Consider the following 26,447-nt stretch of genomic DNA (forward strand, 5'->3'; position numbering starts at 1 on the left):
CCCAACAGGACTGGTAGCCTACCAGGGTTTCACATTTGGGGAAATGACACTCTCCAATTGTTTTATATTTTTGACATTTTGTCAGGAAATGCTGCTCTGTCTCAGGTTCTGCTGTTGTGCAGTGGTTGCACAGTCTTTCCTCTACAGGGAGCCAGGTTTTCCTGTGTCTACCCTTCTCAATGGCAAGGCTGTGCTCACTGAGCCTGTACTTTGTCAAGGTTTTTCTAAGGTTTTGATCAGTAACCATGGTCAAATATTTAGCCACAGTGTACTGTCGATTTAGGGCCAGATAGCACTGCATTTTGCTTTGTGTTTATGCTTGTGTTTCCCAATAAGCAATATAGTTTTGTTTTGACTGTGTTGTAATTCGGTTTATCCTGATTGATTGGATGTTCTGGTCCTGAGGCTTCAGTGTTTTAGTAGAACAGGTTTGTGAACTCAGCCCCAGGACCAGCTGGATGAGGGGACTCTTTTCTTTGCTCAGCTCTTGGCATTGCAAGGCTTGGTAGTGATATGAGAGGGGGTCACTGTATTTTAGATGTTTTCAAAACTTAATTGCTCTTTTTTGAGTTTTTATTATTAGTGGATATTTGCCTAATTCTGCCCTGCATGCATTGTTTGTAGTTTTCCTCTGGACATGTAGGAGAATCTTACAGAACTCTACATGCAGGGTTTCAATGGGGTGTTTGTCCCATTTGATGAAATCATGTTTTGCAAGTGGACCCCACACCTCGTTGCCATAAAGTGCAATTGGTTCAATGACATATTCAAATATTTTTTGCCAAATTTTAATAGGTATTTCAATTTGAATTTGCTTTTTAATGGCGTAGAATGCCTTGAGTGCTTTCTCTCTCAGTTCATTCACTGCCTCATTAAGGTGTCCAGTTGTGCTTATTTTTAAACCTAAGTAATTGTAGTGTGTGCAGTGCTCTATATGTTTTGTACCAATTGAGAACTTTGGTCTAATTCCCTGAGATCTGGATCTTCTCTGGAAAATCATTATTTTAGTCTTTTCTGGGTTTACTGCCAGGGCCCAGGTCTGGCAGTACTGCTCTAGCAGGTCCAGACTCTGCTGTAGGCCTTGTGCTGTGGGTGACAGCAGGCATAGGTCATCTGCGAAGAGTAGGCATTTAACCTCTGAATTGAGGAGACTAACACCAGGGGCTGAGGATTTTTCTTGAATAGTGGCCAATTCATTGAGGTAAATATTGAAGAGTGCAGGGCTCAGATTACAACACTGACGAAGTCCCCGCCCCTGGTTAAAGAATTCTGTTATTTTCTTGACAATTTTAATGCTGCACGTATTGCCAGTATACATTGATTTAATTATGTCATCTGTTTTACCCCCTACACCACTTTCAATAACTTTGTAGAACAGTCCTGTATGCCAAATAGAATCAAATGCTTTTTGGAAGTCGATAAAGCAAGCGCATATTTTGGTATTATTTTGGTGGACATGTTTATCTATCAGGGTGTGTAGGGTGTAAATATGATCAGTTGTGCGATGTTTTGGTATAAATCCAATTTGGCTTTTACTCAAGACATTGTGCTTATAAAGGAAGTTTAGAACTCTTACATTTTTAATACTACAGAAAACCTTCACCAGGTTATTGTTCACACAAATGCCTCTGTAATTGTTAGGGTCAAATTTGTCTCCGTTTTTAAAGATTGGGGTTATGAGTCCTTGATTCCAGATGTCAGGGAAATAACCTACACTCAGGATCAAATTAACAGTTTTAATTTAGCCAATTGAAATTTTGCACTAGTGAGTTTGAGCATCTCATTTAGGATGCCATCAGGTCTGCATGCTTTTTTAAATTTGAGAGCCTGAAGTTTCTTATAGAGCTCCTGGTCAGTAATTGGGGAGTCCAATGGATTTTGATTGTCCTTTTTAGCTTTTTCTAATCCATTCAACTTCTCATGAATTCGGCGTTGTTCTGCCTTTGTGTCAATTTGAACGGTGTTGTAGAGTGTTTTAAAATGGGTTGTCCATATGTCACCATTTTGTATCGCTAATTCCTCTTGTTTAGATTTTTATCGTTTTTTCCAATTTTGCCAGAAGTTGTTTGTGTTTATGGACTACTCAATTAGTGTCAGCTGCTTGCTGTTGTACTGTGCTTTCTTGGTTCTGGGTGTACGTTTATAGAGTTTTAAAGTCTCACAGTAATGAAGGCGTAATTCACCATTATTTGGGTCTCTGTGCTTTTGTTTGGATAGTGTTCTAAGTTTTTTCCTTATAATTTTACAATCTACATCAAACCAGTTGTCATCTGTGATCTTTTTTGTTTTGTTTTTATCAATTTCAATTGTGCTTCTTTTGCCGTTTGCCTGAATATATAGTTGATGTTTTGTACTGCTAGATTGATGCCTTCTTTACTGTGAGTGAATGTGGTATCCAGAAAGTTATCTAAGAGTGTTTGGATATTTTGGTTACAGGTTGCTTTCTGGTATTCTTCTGTGCTGTTTTGGGCCCATCTGTCACAATTCCAATGGTGGACATGAAAGAGTCAGGTGCAGAGAGCAGGGTAATCTCAATCAAGTGGATTTATTATTTCACCCAGAAATAATCACATAAACGGCGACGCCACACAAACAACGGGCGCGTCAAAATACTGTCCAATAAAAGTAGGACTGAAATCCACTATACAAAACACCACCAACACAAACAGAAAAACAAGCCCGCACAAAAGTCGGCGGGCCAACTGGGTTTAAATACCCCCTTCCCTAAACACAAAACAGGTGATACCAATTAGACCAACTCAAAAGAAAAACGAAAAGGGGATCGGTGGCAGCTAGTAGACCGGAGACGACGAGCGCCGAGCGCCGCCCGAACGGGAAGAGGCACCATCCTCGGCGGGATTCGTAACACCATCTGTATGAATTTCTGATGTTCTACAGCTTACTGGGCTGTGAATGTGTGGTTGTTTCCATGTCTGTTCTTTTGAGGAACAACGTAATTTGGCTGTGATCAGACAGAGGTGTTAGTGGCTTGACAGTGAATGAGCTGTGAGAGAAGGGGTCAATGTCTGTGATCATATAGTCTACTGTACTGTGGCCAAGAGGTGAGCAGTAGGTGAATCTCCCCAAAGAGTCCTCCGTAACCTACCATTGACAAAGTATAGACCCAGGCTTCTACCGAGCTGCAACAGATCCCTTCCGTTTTTGTTGACGGTGCTGTCACTGTTGTTTCTATGCGGGAGATTAAGACAGTTAGAAACAGTATGGCCTGTAATAAAGCTGTCCCCTCGTGTGGTCGTTAGATCAGGTAGTGTTCCTGTGCATGCATTTGTGTCCCCACAGATGTGCACATTTCCCTGGGCCTGGAAATGGCACGTCTCTTCCTCAAGGGTGGGGAAGATCTCCTCTGAGTAATACGGGGATTCTGAGTGGGGATATAAATTGTGTGGGGAAGATCTCTGAGTAATACGGGGATTCTGAGGGGGGATATAAATTGTGTGGGGAAGATCTCCTCTGAGTAATACAGGGATTCTGAGGGGGGGATATATATTGTGTGGGGAAGATCTCCTCTGATTAATACGGGGATTCTGAGGGGGGATATATATTGTGTGGGGAAGATCTCCTCTGAGTAATGCGGGGATTCTGAGGGGGGATATAAATTGTGTGGGGAAGATCTCCTCTGAGTAATACGGGGATTCTGAGGGGGGATATAAATTGTGTGGGGAAGATCTCCTCTGAGTAATACGGGGATTCTGAGGGGGGATATAAATTGTGTGGGGAAGATCTCCTCTGAGTAATACGGGGATTCTGAGGGGGGATATAAATTGTGTGGGGAAGATCTCCTCTGAGTAATACGGGGATTCTGAGGGGGGATATAAATTGCGGAAAGGAACACATCTTTTTCTGTCAGTACAAGTTGTTTTTTCCGTTTTAACCAAATGTGATATTTACCAATTTTGAGGGGATCAATTCGATTTTGTAGTTCGGATTTGTACCAACTGATCAGTCCTCCAGTCTCTGCCTCTATTGACAGAGCTGTGTTTCTGTGATGGCACAATTACCTCTCTGTAGCCTGTGGGACAGTGAGTGACAATGTCAGCCTTACACCATGTCTCCTGCAGAATGATGACCTCAACATCTTTAAGGTTTTTGTTGAACTCCAGTGCTAAACTCTTCAGTCAAAGGTTGATGAGTTTAGGCCCTGAATGTTCCACATACTAACTGATAGCGATTTCATGTTCCAAAAGAAAGAATAGCAGTCAGAAATACAGTAACTACTAACTAATAAGTTGTTAAGAGTGAGATAAACAGGATAACAGCTAACATTCTTTCTGTTGTAATATATAAATATTCCTATTTATTGAACAAGTGTGTGTGTGTGTGTGTGTGTGTGTGTGTGTGTGTGTGTGTGTGTGTGTGTGTGTGTGTGTGTGTGTGTGTGTGTGTGTGTGTGTGTGTGTGTGTGTGTGTGTGTGTGTGTGTGTGTCTGTGCATGCGTCCGTGTGTGTTTAGTGCAGATGTGTTGGAGGAGCTGTTTAATCTCACTTAATCCTACAGGGTTCTCCTGTCCTCTGACGACCTCTGCGTAGCTGCGCTGGTCCTGCTGTTGGGCCCTGTGGAGTGGAGGAGGGCCAGTTCTGGGCCGTGTGGCTTCCCCTCTGGTCTGGTAGGGGTGGTGGTCTGGTGCGGGGTAGTAGGCTGGGCCCGGTCTAGCTAAGCCGATGGAAGTGGTGATGCTCTGGTGGTGGGTGGGGCCTGTGGGATGCGTTGGGTCTGGTGGGGTGTTGAAAGGGCCTGGGGCTCCTTGGTGGTGCAGTGGTCTGGTAGGGGTCTCTAGGTGGTCCTCTGTCCAGTGCGGCATGGGGTGTTTGTCTACCAAGTGCCACGTCCTTTAGAGACTTGGCAAACATCCCTACCGTCTGCTTCCTCAGGTGGGAGTGGTCCTGCAGATGCTCTGGGGGGATTGTTGGGTGGTGAGCAACGTGCACGTTCGGGAGTAGGCCACACCCTCTGGTGATGTCAGCGTTGCCTTTCTGAATGGTACGGGGATGAACGTCTTTGCGGGGCAGCAGAGTGGAGATGGTGATGTGGGAGTTGTCTCTCTCTCTCTCTATCTCTGTCTCTCTCTCTCATTATTTATTTCTTTCTCTCTCTCTCTCTCTCTCTTTCTCTCTCTCTCTCTCTCTCTCCATCTTGCTCTCTTTCTCTCTCTCTGTCTCCCCCTCCCTCCCTCCCTCTCTCTCCCTCCTTCTCTCCATCTCACTCTCTTTTTCTCTCTCTTTCTCACTCTCTCTCGCTCTCTCACACCCTCTCTCTCACTATCACTCTCACTCTCTCTTTCTCTCTCTCTCACTCACTCTCTCTCACGCTCTCTCTCTCACTCCACTGTGGCCAAATTGTCATTTCAACACTCCTACTGTAGAAGGAGCTGGGATAATGTTTGACCGGGATGAAAGGGAAGAGAAAGGGAAGGAGGGGAAAATAAAGTTGCTCTTATCACAACTAGCCAGCAGCGATGTGCACACAAAGCTCTGGCGGAATCCAATTTTGTCCTTCCTGTTAGTTTAAATGATTATCGGCGCAATTAGCCGTCTCAGGTCAGACTTTAAAGCTCGTGCTAAGTGATTTCCTCAAATCCCCCAGTAAAACGCGGGCAAGCGCCACGCTTCTAAAGCACTCGCCTCGCCAACTCCAAAACAGACTCCACCTTATCCAACCTGCTCATAAATGTCAGACGACTTGTTTTGGTCTGCCTCATTGTTTAGCTTTGTGAATGAATGTTCTGTTCCTTCGTTGTTGCTCAGACAAAACATGGTGACTTTGAGAGGCAGTGTTTCTTTTTTTTATCAAGCTTTTAGTTATTAAATTGGTAATTGTTTGTATGGTCTGGAGTGACAACGCGTGATGGGAGTGAGCCACATACTGTGGGCAGGTTGGTTTGTCCTTGGCATCTTCAGGAGAGTGATTAGTTGTTGAATGAGTGAGTTTGTTAGTCCTGCTCCAGGGAGGGGGGCTTTGTGGGAGACTCTGCTGTGGATACTTATTGTTGTTGTTGTTTCTCTCACTGTCTGCTCCAAAATTGAACTGGAACCTTCCAGGGAATTGTTATTGCTGAGGTATTTTTTACAGTGCTCAACTAGTGGGAGAAGTCAAATCCCCAGTGCTGCTGAGTCTGATTACGTGAGCCCACTGCACATGCTGTAAAAATGTATGTATGCTCAGATGAGTCTGCATATCTCCACAACAGTATAACACTCTCTCACATTAAGAAACCAACAAACCCCTCCTCTCTCCGCTACTACTTTTTTGCTTTTTACGGTCAAGTGGAAATCAAGTGGTAGTAAATACACAGTCCCTCACCTCTCTCCCCTCCTCTCCCTCTCTCTCTCTTTCCAGGGGAGATCTGTGCGTTTAAGATCCATGGTCTGGAGGCTCCATTCGAGGCAGTGGTGCTGAACGGGACATCTGGTGAGGGCCAGCTGAGAGCCAGGGGCCTGGTGGACTGTGAGCTGCAAAAGGAATACACCTTTATCATCCAGGCCCATGACTGTGGAGCAGGACCTGGGGGCACCGGGGGGAAGAAGTCACACAAGTGAGTTTATGAGGCAGGATGTATTTTGTGTGTTGGTCTTTATGAAGCATATTAATTCAATACCATGCTCCCTGCAACACTGCACTCTGAAGCCAAGCCTACTGGGATCAAATAACATTTAATTACTGGAAGTAACAGAAGTGTATGTCATTCTGGCTGCAAAAGGTCTTAGGGACATCCCACTTTCTCCTTGACCCCCTTCACCTCAATGTCTGATCCTGGCTGACCCCAGGTACTTCCCTGTCGTGTTTCAGCAGTGTAGGATGAAAACAGCCAGTATATTATTTGTGGTGCACTGATGAAAATGATTTACCACACTTACAGGAGCACCTATGAGCTGAGGATTCTTCTGATATTTCTTTCTCCACGGTCTCTTATGACTGTGTCATTTTCACTCTGTGTGTGTCTCTCCTCACTCTCTCTCTGCTCACACCTCTCACCTTCCTCAGCGGGAGCTCACACAGAAAACTAGCATCTCCTTCACACACACAAACACACGCACCAGGCCTGCAATTATAGCAGCAGGTGTGTGTAAAGGTACGGTACACATTGTCCTGGGTCGTATTTTTCAGGTTATCCCTGCATCCCTGATTGTGGGACGTATGAAGAAACCCAACTAAACGTAGACATACATTCTATGACACAGGTTCTTTGTGAGCACCTAGGGATGACGGTCTTAGCTTGAATAGCCTGTCCTTCGCAGGCGTTCCTTCTGTTGTCTGTGTCCCGGAGGAGCAGTCTGGCCTTTTCAGGGATCCAGACGAGCGGAGAGGAGAGCGTCAGCGACTCTCACATTTAGAGGAGAAAAACAATCCCTGCCTATGTCTCAGCCCAAATTACACATGACATGTCAGCTCTGCAGAAGAGAACAGGCCACAGGATCAGAGATGACACATGGGCCGTCAAACACATAATCCCTACCTCTCTCTCTCTCTCTCTCTCTCTCTCTCTCTCTCTCTCTCTCTCTCTCTCTCTCTCTCTCTCTCTCTCTCTCTCTCTCTCTCTCTCTCTCTTACAGTACATATAACCTACCAAAATATTTCCTATGTTTCCTATATATGTACTTTAGCTCCTCTATCATATTGAGTAGTGTATGAGAAAGGCAAGAAAAGGTTGAACAAGCTGACCAACCTACATAAAATGTTGTTTACCTCACTCTTTGCCTCATTCCTTTCTCTCTCGTTACCTTTGGCTCTAGTTCATATAATTATATAACCGTGTAGGTAATATGCTTGTCACAAAATGACTCTTAGGCCTTGAGTCATGTTATGCTGTGGTTAACTGTGTAGTTGGCTCTCAGTCAGACAGATGTTGGATGTTTTCACAGCTTTGTCGTTGAAAGGTACATTGAGCCAAGATCCCCTCCTTGACAACAATGAGTATCACCCAGAACGACTCGGTTACAATACCAATTTATCATTGGTGTATTGTAACTCACATTTTATGTACTGTATCTCAGATGTTATTGTAACGTCTGCGTCCAACTCACACTCCCAAACACTTAGATCCCCGGAACGCAGCCCACTTTCCAGCTCTCTCTCCAGATCCCAACCACCGGAATTCTAATCACCTGTTCACACACCTGTCATTATCCCACACTATTTAGTTCAGTTCCTTGCACCCCATCACTGTGAGGCATTGTTTGTTTTGAGACACACTTTTTTGGAGCTCTGTTTTTCCCTTCCTGCTCTCCTCACGTGTATGATAGTTTTTGTCTGCCTCACTCACAACACCTTTTGCCTATTCCCTGCCTGTACTGTTGCCATTTTTGGACCTACCGTGTATGACCTTCTGCCTGCCCCTGGACCCTGCTACCTGCCTCCTCCTATGGTCCTGTTGAAACCAGCTCTCTGCCTTCCTCGTGTTCATTACAGTTATTCTGTATTGTATGTAAGTTCTTTAACTTAAAATCAGTATGGCAAAAAATATGGCTTATCACCAGTGGTGTAAAAAAATACTTTTTGGGATATCTGTACTTTACCTTACTATTTTTGACAACTTTTACTTTTACTTTTACATTCCTAAATAAAATATTGTACTTTTTACTCCATATGTTTTCCCTGACACCCAAAAGCACTCACTACATTTTGAATGCTTGGCAGGACAGGAAAATTGTCCAATTCACACACTTATCAAGAGAACATCCCTTGTCATCCCTACTGTCTTTGATCTGGCGGACTCACTAAACACAAATTCTTCATTTGTAAATTATGTCTGAGTGTTGGAGATAGCTCCTGGCTATCCGTAAATTAAAAAACAAGAAAATGGTGCAGTCTGACTTACTTAATATAAGGAATTTTAAAGTATTTATACTTTTACTTTTACTTTTGATACTTACGTATATTTGAGCAATTACATGTACTTTTGATACTTAAGTATATTTCAAACCAAGTACTTTTAGACTTTTACTCAAGTATTTTACTGGGTGACTTTGACTTTCACATTTCTATTACTTTTACTCAAGTATGACAATTGGGTACTTTTTCCATCACTTCTTATCACCGTTGACTACCACTGAGTCACACAGATGGATTGTCCCACTGAACAATAATTCTGAATCAGAGCACTTTATTCTGAAAATCTATTTTAAACCTTTTTTGTCCATTTTAACCATGTGTGATGAAATGTTTTCAATTTACTGCTTTTTAAAATCCTAATGAAAGAATTATGCAAATGCATGATTAGTTCTGAATCACAGCACCACCACATTCATGGCAAATGTGTGTACCCAGACACAAAGTATTTCTAGATGTCATAATTTATTTGTACTTCTCTCACTTCCTGTGTGAATGTGTCACATCCTTTAACTTCCCCATCTCGCCCCATCTGCAGTGAGTGCTAGATTTATTACATGGATTAAGTGTTGGAGGAGGTTTAATGCCCCGGTCAGTGACGGTAGTTGCAGCTCATCTAGGATGTTAACCCCTGACCTCCTGGTTGTTCAGACTCCAGAGTGACTTGCAGGGCTAAGCTAGACAACTCTTTCTAAAGCCGCCATGTTTCTGCCCGTGCGGTGGTTGTCGGGAGGCGGTTATTAAACTTGTCACTTGTGATTCTGGGAAGGCCGTGTGTTCCTCACCTTCCTGCGCCGGAGGTTTGGGAATGACTAATTATCTCAACGGATGGCAGCACCTCCCCGCAACTGAGAGGATCGACACACACACACACACACACACACACACACACACACACACACACACACACACACACACACACACACACACACACACACACACACACACACATACATACATACATACACACACACACACACACACACACACACACACACACACACACACACACACACACACACACACACACACACACACACACACACACACACACACACACACACACACACACACACACACACACATACATACATACATACATACATACATACATACATACATACATACATACATACATACATACATACATACTGTACACATACCGACACACGCCCACACACTTACACACAAGCGAAGAGGATGTGAGCCAAGAGCTGTCACTCATTAGCAAAAGCTTTCATGATGCATTGTGATATCCAGTGCCTTCAGAAAGTTTTCATACCCCTTGACTTAGTCCACTTCTTTTTTCTTTATTTCACCTTTATTTAAGCAGGTAGGCTAGTTGAGAACAAGTCCTCATTTACAACTGCGACCTGGCCAAGATAAAGCAAAGCAGTGTGACACAGACAACAACACAGAGTTACACATGGAATAAACAAAAATACAGTCAATAACACAATAGAAAAGTATATATACAGTGTGTGCAAATGAGGTAAGGGAGGTAAGGCAATAAATAGGCCATAGTGGCAAAATAATTACAATATAGCAATTAAACACGGGTGTGATAGATGTGCAGAATATGAATGTGCATGTAGAGATACTGGGGTGCAAAGGAGAAAAAAAATATCAGTATGGGGATGAGGTAGTTGGATGGGCTACTTACAGATGGGCTATGTACAGTGCAGTGATATGTGAGCTGCTCTGACAGCTGGTGCTTAAAGTTAGTGAGGGAGATATGAGTCTCCAGCTTCAGAGATTTTTGCAATTCTTTGCAATTTTTGCAATTTTTGCAATTTGTTCCAGCCATTGGCAGCAGAGAACTGGAAGGAAAGGCGGCCAAAGGAGGAATTGGCTTTGGGGTTGACCAGTGAAATATACCTGCTGGAGCGCGTGCTACAAGTGGGTGCTGCTATGGTGACCAGTTAGCTGAGATAAGGCGGGGCTTTACCTAGCAAAGACGTATAGATGACCTGGAGCCAGTGGGTTTGGCGACGAATATGAAGCGAGCGGCAGCCAACGAGTGCATACAGGTCGCAGTGATGGGTAGTATATGGGCTTTGGTGACAAAACGGATGGACCTGTGATAGACGGCATCCAATTTGCTGAGTAGAGTGTTGGAGGCTATTTTGTAAATTACATCGCCGAAGTCAAGAATCGTCAGGATAGTCAGTTTTACGAGGGTATGTTTGGCAGCATGAGTGAAGGATGCTTTGTTGCGAAATAGGAAGCCAATTCTGGATTTAATTTTGGATTGGAGATGCTTAATGTGAGTCTGGAAGGAGAGTTTACCCTCTAACCAGACACCTAGGTATTTGTAATTGTCCACATATTCTAAGTCAGAACCGTCCAGAGTAGTGATGCTGGACAGGCGGGCAGGTGCGGGCAGCGATCGGTTGAAGAGCATGCATTTAGTTTTACTTGCATTTAAGAGCAGTTGGAGGCCACGGAAGGAGAGTTGTATGGCATTGAAGCTCGTCGGAAGTTAGTTAACACAGTGTCCAAAGAAGGGCCAGAAGTATACAGAATGGTGTCGTCTGCATAGAGGTGGATCAGAGAATCACCAGCAGCAAGAGCGACATCATTGATGTTTACAGAGAAAAGAGTTGGCCCGAGAATTGAACCTTGTGGCACCCCCATAGAGAATGTCAATTTTGTTGTTACAGCCTGAATTCAATGCATGGAAACATTTTTTGAGAAAGTTATGCCTATTTATTGAAAATTAAATACAGAAGTACCTCATTTACATAGATATTCACACCCCTGAGTCAATATTTTATAGAAGCATCTTTGGCAGTGATTACAGCTATGAGTCTTTTTGGGTAAATCTCTAAGAGCTTTCCACACCTGGATTGCGCATCATTTTCCCATTATTCTTTTCAAAATTCTTGAAGCTCTGTCAAATTGGTTGTTGATCATTGCTATGAAACCATTTTCAGGTCTTACTGTATATTTTCAAGTAGATTTAAGTCAAAACTGTAACTTGGCCACTCAGGAACATTCACTGTCTTTTTGGTACGCAACTCCAGTGTAGATTTGGCCTTGTGTTTTAGGTTATTGTCCTGCTGAAAGGTGAATTAATTTCCCCAGTGTCTGGTGGAAAGCAGACTGAACCAGGTTTTCCTCTAAGATTTGCCTGTGCTTAGCTCCATTCTGTTTATTTTTTATCCTGAAAAACTCCCCAGGCCTTAACGATTGCAAGCATTCCCATAACGTGATGCAGCCACCAATATGCTTGAAAATATGAAGAGTAGTACTCAGTAATGTGTTGTATAGGATTTACCACAAACAGCACTTTGTATTCGGGACAAAGAATACATTTCAGTATTACTTTAGTGCCGTGTTGCAAAAAGGATGCATGTTTTGGACTAGTTGTATTCTGTACAGGCTTCCTTCTTTTTGCTCTGTCAATTAGGTTAGTAGTGTGGAGTAACTCCAATGCTGTTGATCCATCCTCAGTTTTCTCCTTTCACAGCCATTAAACTCCATAACTGTTTTTGCCTCATGGGGAAATCACTGAGCGGTTTCCTTCCTCTGAGCTAGGAAGGACACCTGAGCTAGGAAGGACACCAGTGTCTTTGTCGTGACTGGGTGTATTGATACACATCCAAAGTGTAATTAATAAATTCACCATGCTCAAAGGGATTTTCAATGTCTGCTTCTTCTTTTTTTTAAAGTGCCCTTTGTGACACATTGGAAAACCTCCCTGGTCTTTGTGGTTGAATCTGTGTTTGAAATTCACTGCTCGACTGAGGGACCTTACAGATAATTGTATGTGTGGGCTACAGAGATGAGATAGTCATTCAAAAATCATGCACCCAGAGTGAGTTCATGCAACATATTATGTGACTTGTTAAGCACATTTTTACACCTGATCTTATTTAGGCTTACCATAACAAATGGGTTGAGTACTTATTGACTCAAGACATTTCAGCTTTTCATTTTAATTCCAATGTAGGGCAATGACAAAAAAATCTACATTTTATCAATTTTAAAAAAAAGTTCCAGTTTCCATATTGAAATTTTAGACTTCATTTGCCCTAACGAAAAAAGTATGAATTAACCCCGACAAAAATGTCCATTATTTAGGAAATGTTAATTATTATGTAGATTACAATTAATTGTAAGGGGTCTGCTGATGGGGAGTGAAAATGCCATCGTTATGTTTGGAGGAAAAAGGGGAGGCTTGCAAGCCGAAGAACACCACCCCAAACTTGAAGCATGGGGGTGGCAGCATCATGTTGTGGGGGTGCTTTGCTGCAGGAGGGACTGGTGCACTTCACAAAATAGATGGCATCATCTCAAGACATCAGTCAGGAAGTTAAAGCTTGGTTGCAAATGGGTCTTCCAAATGGACAATGACCCCAAGCATACTTCCAAAGTTGTGGCAAAATGGCTTAAGGACAACAAAGTCAAGGTATTGGAGGGGCCATCACAAAGCCCTGACCTCAATCCTATAGAACATTTGTGGGCAGAACTGAAAAAGTGTGTGCGAGCAAGGAGGCCTACAAACCTGACTTAGTTACACCAGCTCTGTCAGGAGGAATGGGCCAAAATTCACCCAACTTTTTGTGGGAAGCTTGTGGAAGGCTACCCGAAACGTTTGACACAAGTTAAACAATTGAAAGGCAATGCTACCAAATACTAATTGAGTGTATGTAAACTTCTGACCCACTGGGAATGTGATGAAAGAAATAAAAAGCTGAAATAAATAATACTCTCTACTACTATTCTGACATTTCACATTCTTAAAATAAAGTGGTGATCCTAACTGAACTAAGACATGGAATTTTTATTAGGATTATATGTCAGGAACTGTGGAAAACTGAGTTTAAATACCTTTGACTAAGGTGTGTGTCAACTTCTGACTTCAACTGTAGATACACCTTCCTTTGGACTGGAATTGATTGGTCTCTATATTGTCATGTTGCCTACAAGACCCCATTGGGTTCTGTCTTAATTCGATAATACAGACTCTTTTGGTGTTGTGAGATTTTCTGCACCCCTTGGTCATTTGGATCCAGTTTAGTCTTTTTATGCCCCTTGTCTATTCTGGATCTTTCTTCATCAACTCTGTGTTATGTTGTGTTGTACCCAGGGAGCAGAGGGATGGCTTGAGGCTGGAGCTGGTCTGGCACCGTGCCCAATGCACGCACACACACATGCACACACACACACACTCTTTTTTTCTCTCTCTCTCTCTCGTTCTCTCTCTCTCTCTCTCTGTCTTTCTCACTCTGTCTCTGTCTCTCTCTCTCATAACCCTCACTGACACTGTAGAGGGAAAGGAAGCCAGGTGTCTGCTTTCAGCCAGATGTGTGCCTGTGCCACTCCCCCTCTATCCCTCCCTCCCTCCACCCACCCTTATCCCATCAACCATCCCTCCCTTTCCTCCCTCCTCTACGCCCCTCCGATCCCCAGTGGTGTGTAACATATGTTTGCCCTCATCCAGAGGGGGTGTCTGAGGAAGGAGGGGGAGATGCTTATGAGAGAGACACATTAATATGACAGAACAAGATGCCATGTCTGGCTGTGGCACTGTTACTGCTGGGGCTAGCACTTAGCATTACCCTGTCTGGCTGTAGCACTGTTACTGCTGGGGCTAGCACTTAGCATTACCCTGTCTGGCTGTAGCACTGTTACTGCTGGGGATAGCACTTAGCATTACTCTGTCTGGCTGTGGCACTGTTACTGCTGGGGATAGCACTTAGCATTACCCTGTCTGGCTGTGGCACTGTTACTGCTGGGGATAGCACTTAGCATTACCGTTAGCACAGTTGATGTCTGATTTATAATGGTTGTTTTGTGTGTGTGTATGCATAATTGTGCACGTAGGTGTGTGTGTGTTCTGTCTATATTTGGGGGGTGTAGACTTGCAAATGTTTGTGTGTGTTCAGATGGAAAGAAACAAAGTGTCCGTAGGCTATGATCAGGGTTGGGTAGGTTACTTTCTAAATGCAATCCGTTACAGTTGTTAGTTACCTGTTAAAAATTGTAATCAGTAACGTAACTTTTGGATTACCCAAACTCAGTAACGTAATCTGATTACATTCCATTACTTTTAGATTATTAGGCATTAGAAGAAGACAAAAATGTATGTTACCAATTGAACAACATCTATTGCAGGATAAATCAACGTTAAAGTTTACATAGCTGGCCATATATGATGTTACATTTTACTTTATGGGTTGGTTATGTAGGCTTCTTCTAACCCATCGCTTTCTACTACATATAATAATACGATTCAATTATATACACTGCTCAAAAAAATAAAGGGAACACTTAAACAACACAATGTAACTCCAAGTCAATCACACTTCTGTGAAATCAAACAGTCCACTTAGGAAGCAACACTGATTGACAATAAATTTCACATGCTGTTGTGCAAATGGAATAGACAAAAGGTGGAAATTATAGGCAATTAGTAAGACACCCCCCAAAACAGGACTGATTCTGCAGGTGGTGACCACAGACCACTTCTCAGTTCCTATGCTTCCTGGCTGATGTTTTGGTCACTTTTGAATGCTGGCGGTGCTTTCACTCTAGTGGTAGCATGAGACGGAGTCTACAACCCACACAAGTGGCTCAGATAGTGTAGTTCATCCAGGATGGCACATCAATGCGAGCTGTGGCAAAAAGGTTTCCACCTTTTGTCTATTCCATTTGCACAACAGCATGTGAAATTTATTGTCAATCAGTGTTGCTTCCTAAGTGGACAGTTTGATTTCACAGAAGTGTGATTGACTTGGAGTTACATTGTGTTGTTTAAGTGTTCCCTTTATTTTTTTGAGCAGTGTATTTACATTAAAAACAAGAAGTTTATCAGAATTCCAGTCATTCCAGTAAATGTTATACGCCTTGATCTTCAAGAATAGGACTTGGAAATATGGAAGTATAGATAAGACAAATTGTTTTACCTGAGCATAACTCCAAAACCAAGGATTTATTAACCAGCCCTAATCTGTTGTTTATGTTTTTGTTGTCATGGAGGACTGATTGGGCTCATTGATTCCAGTTGAAAAATAAATGCTGCGCTCATGCTATTTACATTTTAAAAATGAATGCCATATGCTGCATTTGTTATAGGCCTATTGTTTACCTTTTTGCTGGTGACACTTTGATAATATGCAGCTGTTTAAAGGGAAAATCCACAGATGAAACATTTTTTGTTTTACCTTTATTTAACTAGGCAAGTCAGTTAAGAACAAATTCATATTTTCAATGACGGCCTAGGAACAGTGGGTTAACTGTTTTGTTCAGGGGCAGAACGACAGATTTGTACCTTGTCAGCTCAGGGATTCAAACTTGCAACCTTTCGGTTACTAGTCCAATGCTCTAACCACTAGGCTACGGCCACCCCGCCTCTGTTTTGGTAAAAAAAGCTGAGTAAAACTCAGCTTTTATGTATATATATGTATGTATAATTTATGAGTCCAAAAATGGATGTAGCAACTACAATGGATGTGGCAACTACAAGTCTATCAAAAGTGTACAAGTTTGAGCATGTGTACATTAGGCCTATGGAAAAAGAATTGTCAGCATGAATTAGATTGAGCAATATAAAAGTCCCAATTTTACTCCATATGCTGGGATCCACACTATGCAGTTGTTGCAAGAGCACATTTTTCACTGGCTGTCCACTGGTTTCAAAAACAATGATTGATAGGCAGCTTAAACTTCATGAATTCAATCATTATTGGATTCAAATACACATGTAGATTTGTGAACAGCCGTCCACAACAACCACAATTCGTAAGGCACAAATAGCTAAATAAGAGAGCAGCAGTGTGATTCACATCAATGCGTTATGTAGATATCAATAATAAGTGATATCCGTATCGCCGTAGACTTCACCATTGCTGTCATCTTCACCTCAAAGTGTTTATTCAAGTTGGATTATCTTTGGATGCCGACAGCAGTCGCACCATTGGAAGACATAGCTTGAACTGTAGCCTACAAAAGCCTGTTCCTGTTCTTTTCCAGCGATCTATCAAACATATTTGGTTTGTCATCATAGTGGTCTCTGAGTTGCGGTCAGACTCACTCAGGTGGAGAAAACAGAGAAGTCTCAAAGATATTTTTTCTCGCAAACATCCTTTCTGAATTTAAAAGTAATCCTCGAAGTAATCATCTAGTTTTTCAAAAGTATCTGTAATCTGAGTACAATATTTTTGATGGTAATGTAACGGATTACAGTTACTGTTTTTTTTGTAATCCCTTGTATGTAACGGATTACATGTAAACCGTTACTCCCCAACCCTGGCCTCCTGCTGTCTCCTGTTGTTGTCCATGTGGAATCACTGGCCCGGCAGATGTCTGACAGGGCTTTGGAACTGACTCGAAGAGGATAACTTCAGTGTTATTATGATTGGCATTATCTTCATCCTAAACAATAACCCAGCTCTTCTCACACAGCTCACTGGGGTATTGTTGTTATTTTTTTCAAGCTCAGCAAATTTCATTTTTGTGACCTTAATCCATCACCCTCTTGCCAATCAATAAATACATCAATGTATTAGGCAATCAGTTGACTTATTCTACATGACCAGAGGAAAAGTATCAATTAACACATTGTGGGTTAATATTTAATTAAGCACAATTCAAGGTAAATCTGATAAGTAATTTAATAAATGTGGGGTGACTCTGATATGGTACAATATTTATAAATGATTACTCAAATTGATGAGTAGAAGTATTTTATCCTGGTATCATTGGGTTAACTAGCCAGAGGGTTATTCCTCAGAAGGCATTAGATTACCCTGGTATCATTGGGTTAACGGCCTCCCGAGGGGCAGTGGTCTAGGGCACTGTATCACAGTGCTAGCTGTGCCACTAGAGATTCTGGGTTCGAGTCCAGGCTCTGTCGCGACTGGGGGACCCATGGGGCAGCGCACAATTGGCCCAGTGTCGTCCGGGTTAGGGGAGAATTTGACCGGCAGGGATGTCCTTGTCCCATATCGCACTAGCGACTCCTGTGGCGGGCCGGGTGCGGTGCACGCTGACACGGTTGCCAGGTATACAGTGGTTCCTCCGACACATTGGTGCGGCTGGCTTCCGGGTTAAGTGGGCATTGTGTCAAGAAGCAGTGCGGCTTGGTTGGGTTGTGTTTCGGAGGACGCACGGCTCTCAACCTTCGCCTCTCCCGAGTCCATACGGGAGTTGCAGTGATGAGACAAGACTGCAACTACCAATTGGACACCATGAAATTGGGGAGAAAAATGGTTTTAAAAAAGTACTTTATTTAACTAGGCAAGTCAGTTAAGAACAAATATTTATTTACAATGACGGCCTACCCCAGACGAAGCTGTGCCAATTGTGCGCCACCCTATAGGACTCCCAATCACTTCCGGTTGTGATACAGCCTGGATTCGAACCAGGGTATCTGTAGTGACGCCTCTAGCACTGAGATGCAGTGCCTTAGACTGCTGAACCACTCGGGAGCCCAAGTAAATCTCAAGTAAATCTTGTCAACGGAATTCAGGCACAATCCCCCACCTTAACCACAACAACATATAAAAGAAGCCTCAACCAACCGGCTCTTTTTTTGCAGTATTTCCCAACCCAGTCCTTGGGTCCCCCAGCCATTCCATATGTTCTATTCCACCACCAGCACACCCGATTGAACTAACCAATGGTCTTGATGATAAACTAAATCAGATGTGCTGAGAGTAGAGTTACTGCGGTGAAGGGAACCCCAATACCTTGCTAGGAAACCCTGCATGGGATCCCTTGAATTACTAGTTTCCACTCTAACCAGAATTTAAAAAACTTTATCCTGCCTTGACCTTTGCCTCCTTTCTCCCTCTCTGTCTCCCCCGGCTGTCCACAGGGCGGTGGTACACATCCAGGTGAATGATGTGAATGAGTTCTCTCCAGTGTTCCGGGAGGCCCAGTACCACGCGGCGGTGACAGAGGGGAAGATCTATGACAACATACTGCAGGTGGAGGCTACAGACCAGGACTGTTCTCCACAGTACAGCCAGATCTGTAACTACCAGATCAACACCTCAAACACACCCTTCGCCATCGACCGCAATGGTTAGTAAATGCTTTGGACCACATCATGACCACACACACACATGGACACACACAAGCCTGTGCATACACATACACACACATGCACGCACACACAAGCTCATACACACACACACACACACACACACACACAAGCCTGTGCACACATATACACACACATGCAAACACACACAAGCGCATGCACACACACACACACACACACACACACATACACACACACACACACAAGTAAACACTTTGACAGATGTCCCTCCCTGATATACAGGATGCTTTCTGTGGCCACAGACATCAGGGACAATGTCGCCCACTGTCACTCTCCACAAATCCGATCACAAGCACACACAGATTTACTGCCTACTGTCATGTCCTCTCCTTCTTGCTCTTAGTCAAAATGGAGGGAAGGTGGCTTTCACAGACTCCAGTCGCACTGCTTTCCATAGTCTTCTCAGTGTCTGGGTTGTGACTGGCCCTTGGCATGCTCGTTTAGAGTCAAAATGCAGAGTGAGTGGTGCATGGGGCCTGGCCAGAGTGTCCTGTATGTCTGAGAGGATCACTGTGTCATTACCCACAGAGAGAGAACCTGAGTGGCTTATTACAACAGCTCAGAGAGAGAGAGAGAGAGAGAGAGAGAGAGAGAGAGAGAGAGAGAGAGAGAGAGAGAGAGAGGAGGTGGTATTAGGGCAGAACAAGAGACCGATAGAAAAGAGAAAAACAAAACAGAGAGAAATAATGGACTGAAGGAAATGTAGAAGAGAAATGTAGAAAAGAAAATCTGCTGAGAGAGGAGGAGGATAGAGAGAGAAGATGAGGACAGAGAGGAGGACGGTAGAGAGAGAAGATGAGGACAGAGAGGAGTAGGATAGAGAGAGAAGACGAGGACAGAGAGGAGGATGATAGAGAGAGAAGACGAGGACAGAGAGGAGGAGGATAGAGAGAGAAGATGAGGACAGAGAGGAGGAGGATAGAGAGAGAAGATGAGGACAGAGAGGAGGAGGATAGAGAGAGAAGACGAGGACAGAGAGGAGGAGGATAGAGAGAATACAGGGACAGAGAGGAGGAGGATAGAGAGAGAAGATGAGGACAGAGAGGAGGACGGTAGAGAGAGAAGACGAGGACAGAGAGGAGGAGGATAGAGAGAAGACGAGGACAGAGAGGAGGATGATAGAGAGAGAAGACGAGGACAGAGAGGAGGAGGATAGAGAGAGAAGATGAGGACAGAGAGGAGGACGGTAGAGAGAGAAGACGAGGACAGAGAGGAGGAGGATAGAGAGAATACAGGGACAGAGAGGAGGAGGATAGAGAGAGAAGATGAGGACAGAGAGGAGGACGGTAGAGAGAGAAGACGAGGCAGAGAGGAGGACAATAGAGAGAGAAGACGAGGACAGAGGGGAGGAGGATAGAGAGAGAAGACGAGGACAGAGAGGAGGAGGATAGCGAGAGAAGATTAGGACAGAGAGGAGGACGGTAGAGAGTGAAGACGAGTACAGAGAGGAGGAGGGTAGAGGGAGAAGACGAGGATAGTGGGTGAAGACTAGGACAGAGAGGAGGAGGATAGAGGGAGAAAACGAGGACAGAGAGGAGGATGATAGAGAGAGAAGACGAGGACAGAGAGGAGGAGGATAGAGAGAGAAGACGAGGACAGAAAGGAGGAGGATAGAGAGAGAAGACGAGGACAGAAAGGAGGAGGATAGAGAAAGAAGACGAGGACTGAGAAGAGGAGGAGGATAGAGAGAGAAGACGAGGACAGAGAGGAGGAGGATAGAGAGTGAGGCCGAGGACAGAGAGGAGGAGGATAGAGAGAGAAGACGAGGACAGAGAAGAGGACGATAGAGGACTAGGACAGAGATGAGGAGGATAGAGAGAGAAGACGAGGACAGAGAAGAGGACGATAGAGGACTAGGACAGAGATGAGGAGGAGGATAGAGAGACTGCTCTGTCATTGGAAAACGCTCGGGTGTAGAAATGTCCTTTATTAGCTTTGCACAGTTGTCAGCCGAGAGAGCATTTTAGCTGCTGACACGTACGTGTAAGTTGATGTTATAATTGAAGACGGTGGAATAGGCATCTCTGTCAGGCGGAAAGCACTCTGCGTTATTGTGTGTGTGTGTGCGTGTGTGTGTGTGTCTGACAGATGAGGCGACACATAGTGAAATGGGATGAGAATGCAGAACACAACAACAGGTACAGTACTGCTTTCCCAATTAACAACTGTTAACAAGTTGACATAGCTGAAAACAAGCATCAGAGGACAATCTCTCTCTCTCTCTCTGAGCTGTTGTAATAAGCCACTCAGGTTCTCTCTCTGTGGGTAATGACACAGTGATCCTCTCAGACATACAGGACACTCTGGCCAGGCCCCATGCACCACTCTGCATTTTGACTCTAAACGAGCATGCCAAGGGCCAGTCACAACCCAGACACTGAGAAGACTATGGAAAGCAGTGCGACTGGAGTCTGTGAAAGCCACCTTCCCTCCATTTTGGATTAAGAGCAAGAAGGAGAGATGGTCACTAGCAATGTTCCCTCTAAGCTGCACAAGGGCGCTCAGATCCCCGGGACTGCCACGCAGAAGAAATATCAGCCCACGCAGAGGAGCACGATATTGAACTTCACTCAACTTCCTAGTTGTCCCCTTTAGTTAACTTTTCCCTTTACTGTGCGAATTGGGATCGAATCAACACAATATCAGCCACTTTCAATACAACATCCTGACGCAAGTGTTCTACAGCCTCATCCCATTTCACTGTGTGCCCACCTGTCAGACACACACACACACACACACACACACACACACACACACACACACACACACAGTAATGCAGAGTGCTTTCCACCTGACAGAGATGCCTATTCCCCCTCCTTCAATTATAACATCAACTTACATGTTGACATAGCTGAAAACAAGCAATAGAGGACAATTAATGGCATTCTACATTCATCCCACGCTTAACGGCCTGTTATGTTCCGTCCCTGTTTGATTCAGGCCTGTTCTCATCGGCCTGAAGTCCACCTTATCAAATATTAAGCAGCACATTAGGACTGCAACAGCTCCCTCCATGCTTTCTGCCGAGTGTGACCACTAAACTGAGACTGAGGGTTGTGAACACATTGTATTTACCAATGTCAGGCTAAACGCTTAGACATTGTGCTGTCTAGACTTGTCTACCCTGACAATACTAAGCAAGGCTGTAAATACACATACACACATGCAGTATTATCCCCCTCCCCCACACACACACACAAGTACACACTCACATAGACATGCTGTGTCCTGGTGACAGCAATGGTTGTGACATGTCTTATTCAGTTCATGTGATGGACAGTAGCCTATTGATTGTGACCTTCCATAACTTCTGACCTCTACTGTCCTCCATAGGTAATACCAGGAACACAGAGAAGCTGACCTCTGACCTCTTTCCTGTCCTCCGTAGGTAACATCAGGAACACGGAGAAGCTGACCTCTGACCTCTTCCCTGTCCTCCGTAGGTAACATCAGGAACACATAGAAGCTGACCTCTGACCTCTCCTGTCCTCCGTAGGTAACATCAGGAACACGAAGAAGCTGACCTCTGACCTCTCCTGTCCTCCGTAGGTAACATCAGGAACACAGAGAAGCTGACCTCTGACCTCTTCCCTGTCCTCCGTAGGTAACATCAGGAACACAGAGAAGCTGACCTCTGACCTCTCCTGTCCTCCGTAGGTAACATCAGGAACACAGAGAAGCTGACCTCTGACCTCTTCCCTGTCCTCCGTAGGTAACATCAGGAACACGGAGAAGCTGACCTCTGACCTCTCCTGTCCTCCGTAGGTAACATCAGGAACACGGAGAAACTGACCTCTGACCTCTCCTGTCCTCCGTAGGTAACATCAGGAACACGGAGAAGCTGACCTCTGACCTCTCCTGTCCTCCGTAGGTAACATCAGGAACACAGAGAAGCTGACCTCTGACCTCTTCCCTGTCCTCCGTAGGTAACATCAGGAACACAGAGAAGCTGACCTCTGACCTCTCCTGTCCTCCGTAGGTAACATCAGGAACACAGAGAAGCTGAGCTTTGATAAGCAGCAACAGTATGAGGTCCTGGTCACAGCCTTCGACTGTGGACAGAAGAGATCCACAGAGAGCGTGGCGGTACACATCGACGTTAAACCTGTCTGCAAACCTGGCTGGCAAGGTGATTAGTTTTAAGAAGGCTGAGCCGTGGGTGGTGTACCTAGGGGTCTGTCTCACTGTCTTTCTGTGTCTCGCCTAATGCCTTTGATTCAGTTTGCTTAAAATCTGTCAGCGATCAGTGTCTCTGTCTTTTGAAGTATATTTAAGTGTCTCTCTGTCTCTCTCTCTGTCTCTGTCTCTCTCTCTCTCTTTCTCTCTTACTCCCCCCCCCCCCTGTCAAATAGCTGCTGTAATCAAACCAGCTGATACAGCTCTTAACACCTGTTCAAGAACATCACAAGACAGGAACATCACAAAAGGAATATCACAAGACAGGAATATCACAAAAGGAATATCACAAAAGGAATATCACAAGACAGGAATATCACAAGTCAGGAATATCACAAGTCAGGAATATCACAAGTCAGGCTACAGAAATACAGCAACAACTGTTCACAGTGTTCATTGGGACTCCACTCACAAGTATAAACAGGAATCCGAACATCTAAGAACACACACACACACACACACACACACACACACACACACACACACACACACACACACACACACACACACACACACACACACACACACACACACACACACACACACACACACACACACACACACACACACACACACACACAAACACACACACACAGAGGGAGGCCAGGGCTTATGTTGTGCAGGGTGACATTAGCCGCTCTCCCACGGCTCACAGTTAATCCTCACTTTGAAAACAGTTTACATTTTGTATTTCACAAATTAGGATTTTAAACGTTTCATTATAGGAAGAAGCTTCGCCCCCTCACTCCCCTCTGTGAGTGGACACTGATCCCTCTAGGCAGTGTAAGAGACAAGGGGGGTGGAAAATGTCATGGTCAGGAATTTTCAATGGACATGTCGTATCACCAGTCTCCTGCACTCTTAGAAAAAAAGGTGCTATTGTAACAGTATAAATTTAGACCGTCCCCTCGCCCCAACACGGGCGCGAACCAGGGACCTTCTGCACACATCAACAACAGTCACCCACGAAGCGTCGTTACCCATCGCTCCACAAAAGCCGCGGCCCTTGCAGAGCAAGGGGAAACCCTACTTCAAGTCTCAGAGCAAGTGACGTAACCGATTGAAACGCTATTAGCGCGTACCCGCTAACTAGCTAGCCATTTCACATCCGTTACACTATCTAGAACCAAAAAGGGTTCTTTGGCTGTCTCTGAAAGATAACCCTTTGAAGAACCCTTTTTGGTTCCAGGTAGAACTCTTTTGGGTTCCATGTAGAACCCTTTGCACAGAGGGGTTTACCTGGAACTAAAAAGGGTTAAGAGAGGAGAAGAGAGAGAGTGATTGAGAGAGAAAAAGATGGAGAGAATGAAAGAAAGATTGTGATGAAGAGGGAGGAGGAGGAAGTACTGCCAGCCTAAAGCACAATCTGAACTTTTTAAACATCCCCTAGTTTCCACTTGCTCTCCCCCTCTCGTTCTTGCTGTCCTGGTAGATCTCTCTGAGTTGGAGCAGTCGGGAAAACACACACAAACAAACACACACACACACACACACACACACACACACACACACACACACACACTCTCTCTCTCTCTCTCTCTCTCTCTCTCTCTCTCTCTCTCTCCAGACAACCACTTCTGTTTTCTATTACAGCGGCTGTTTTCACTCCTCTCCTAGTCCATCTCTCCATCCCCCACCTCCCTCCCTCTCCAGTCAGTCACAGAAACAGTAATGCTTAGCGTGGGTCACTAACATCTAGTTAACATCCATAAATAGGCAGTGTGACCCTGCGTGCGTGTGAGTACGGCTGTATTTGTGTGTGAGAGAGAAGAGAACGTCCTCTGCAGGTGACTGTGTGAGATAGAGTACAAGCTATTTTTCTGTGTCTACACACATCTGAACTTTGACATCATTACCATGCCCCTGTCTGTCTGTCCGTCCGTCCCCATATTGACACATGTTCTAGTCCCTGTAAACCACTGATAGATGTCCCAGACACCACAGGCACCACTGATAGATGTCCCAGACACCACAGGCACCACCGATAGATGTCCCGGACACCACAGGCACCACTGATAGATGTCCCAGACACCACAGGCACCACTGACAGCAGATTGTCATATTGCAGATACACACCAAAAACACATCTGCATACTCAGCCATAACCCTTGGTTTATCCTCATCCTTTGTTGTAGAGGCTATTTGTTCTAAGCTTTGCTGCACACTTCCCCATCAGCCATGGTGATTCTGTCCTCTTCACCCCAGAATTAAACCTGACCCTACGGGTCAAATCAAGGCGATGGGTGTTCATATTTGTGCCCCCTCTGCAAAGGATGTTTTCAGCAATGATAATAACATGGAAGGGGAAATTAGGATATTTATGTTGGTTGATTTCTTTTCATTGTAGGATTTGAAATGTTTGCTTTGGGTGTATATCAGTGTAACTTTTGACTGTAAGGAACTGGATGGAAATAATGTAGAAATCAAAGTTAAGTTTAGACCAAGCATCTTAGCTCAGAAGGAAGTCTGAGAGGCATTTTCTCTTCCTGAGAATGGGAAAACTATTGTCTGGCAAGCTGTTTCACAAACCTCTTAAAGCCAATCAGATTGGAAGGCTGGCCTTGGGCACTGGACCTGATAAGAGGAGGAAGATAATTCATTAAAACAAGGGGAAGAAGGAAAGGAAGAAATAAATGACTTGACTCTTCTTCTTCTTATCCCTTCCTCCTCCTTCCTTCCTCTCTTCTGACACTGCGGTGTGAAGTGTCTGGCTCTTTTCCTCTCTTTTTCTTTCTCTTTCTTTCTCTGTCTTTTCCCCCCTCTCTCTCACTGTCTCTGTCTCTCTCTTTCTCACTCTCTCTCTCTCTCTCTCTCTCTCACTGTCTCTGTCTCTCTCTTTCTCACTCTCTCTCTCTCTCTCTCTCACTGTCTCTGTCTCTCTCTTTCTCACTCTCTCTCTCTCTCTCTCTCTCTCTCTCTCTCTCTCTGTCTCTCTCTCTGTCTCTCTCTCACACTCTTTCCCTCTCTCTCTCTCACTGTCTCTGTCTCTCTCTTTCTCACATTCTTTCTCTCTCTCTCACTGTCTCTGTCTCTCTCTTTCTCACACTCTTTCTCTCTCTCTCTCACACTCTCACTGTCTCTGTCTCTCTCTTTCTCACACTCTTTCTCTCTCTCACTGCCTCTGTCTCTCTCTTTCTCACACTCTTTCTCTCTCTCTCTCTTAGGGCTGTAGAAAAGCAAAAACAAGCAAAAATGACTTGTATGTTCATTCACCTCAGTCGATCTACAAACACCTAGCCTATTAGCTACACAGTGGTTATGTTACAGTATACCCCTGAAAGGGGGGAAATGTGTTAAATGGATCACACTGACATGTAGCATCTTTCAACGAAATGAAAACGTACAACATTTT

General features: G+C 44.2%; 1 protein-coding gene across 1 annotated transcript in view; it reads left to right on the plus strand.

Moving 5' to 3' along the window:
- LOC129843042 (calsyntenin-2-like) overlaps window positions 1–26,447 on the plus strand; it is a 249,928-nt gene that overhangs the window by 109,554 nt on the left and 113,927 nt on the right. The window contains exons 2-4 of the mRNA XM_055911770.1: window positions 6,355–6,550; window positions 18,671–18,879; window positions 22,899–23,048. Coding sequence (XP_055767745.1) covers window positions 6,355–6,550; window positions 18,671–18,879; window positions 22,899–23,048 — 555 coding nt within the window. The remainder of the gene's footprint in view (window positions 1–6,354; window positions 6,551–18,670; window positions 18,880–22,898; window positions 23,049–26,447) is intronic.

The sequence above is a fragment of the Salvelinus fontinalis genome, unplaced genomic scaffold (genome assembly GCF_029448725.1).
Source record: "Salvelinus fontinalis isolate EN_2023a unplaced genomic scaffold, ASM2944872v1 scaffold_0093, whole genome shotgun sequence".
In the NCBI taxonomy this organism is placed as follows: domain Eukaryota; kingdom Metazoa; phylum Chordata; class Actinopteri; order Salmoniformes; family Salmonidae; genus Salvelinus; species Salvelinus fontinalis.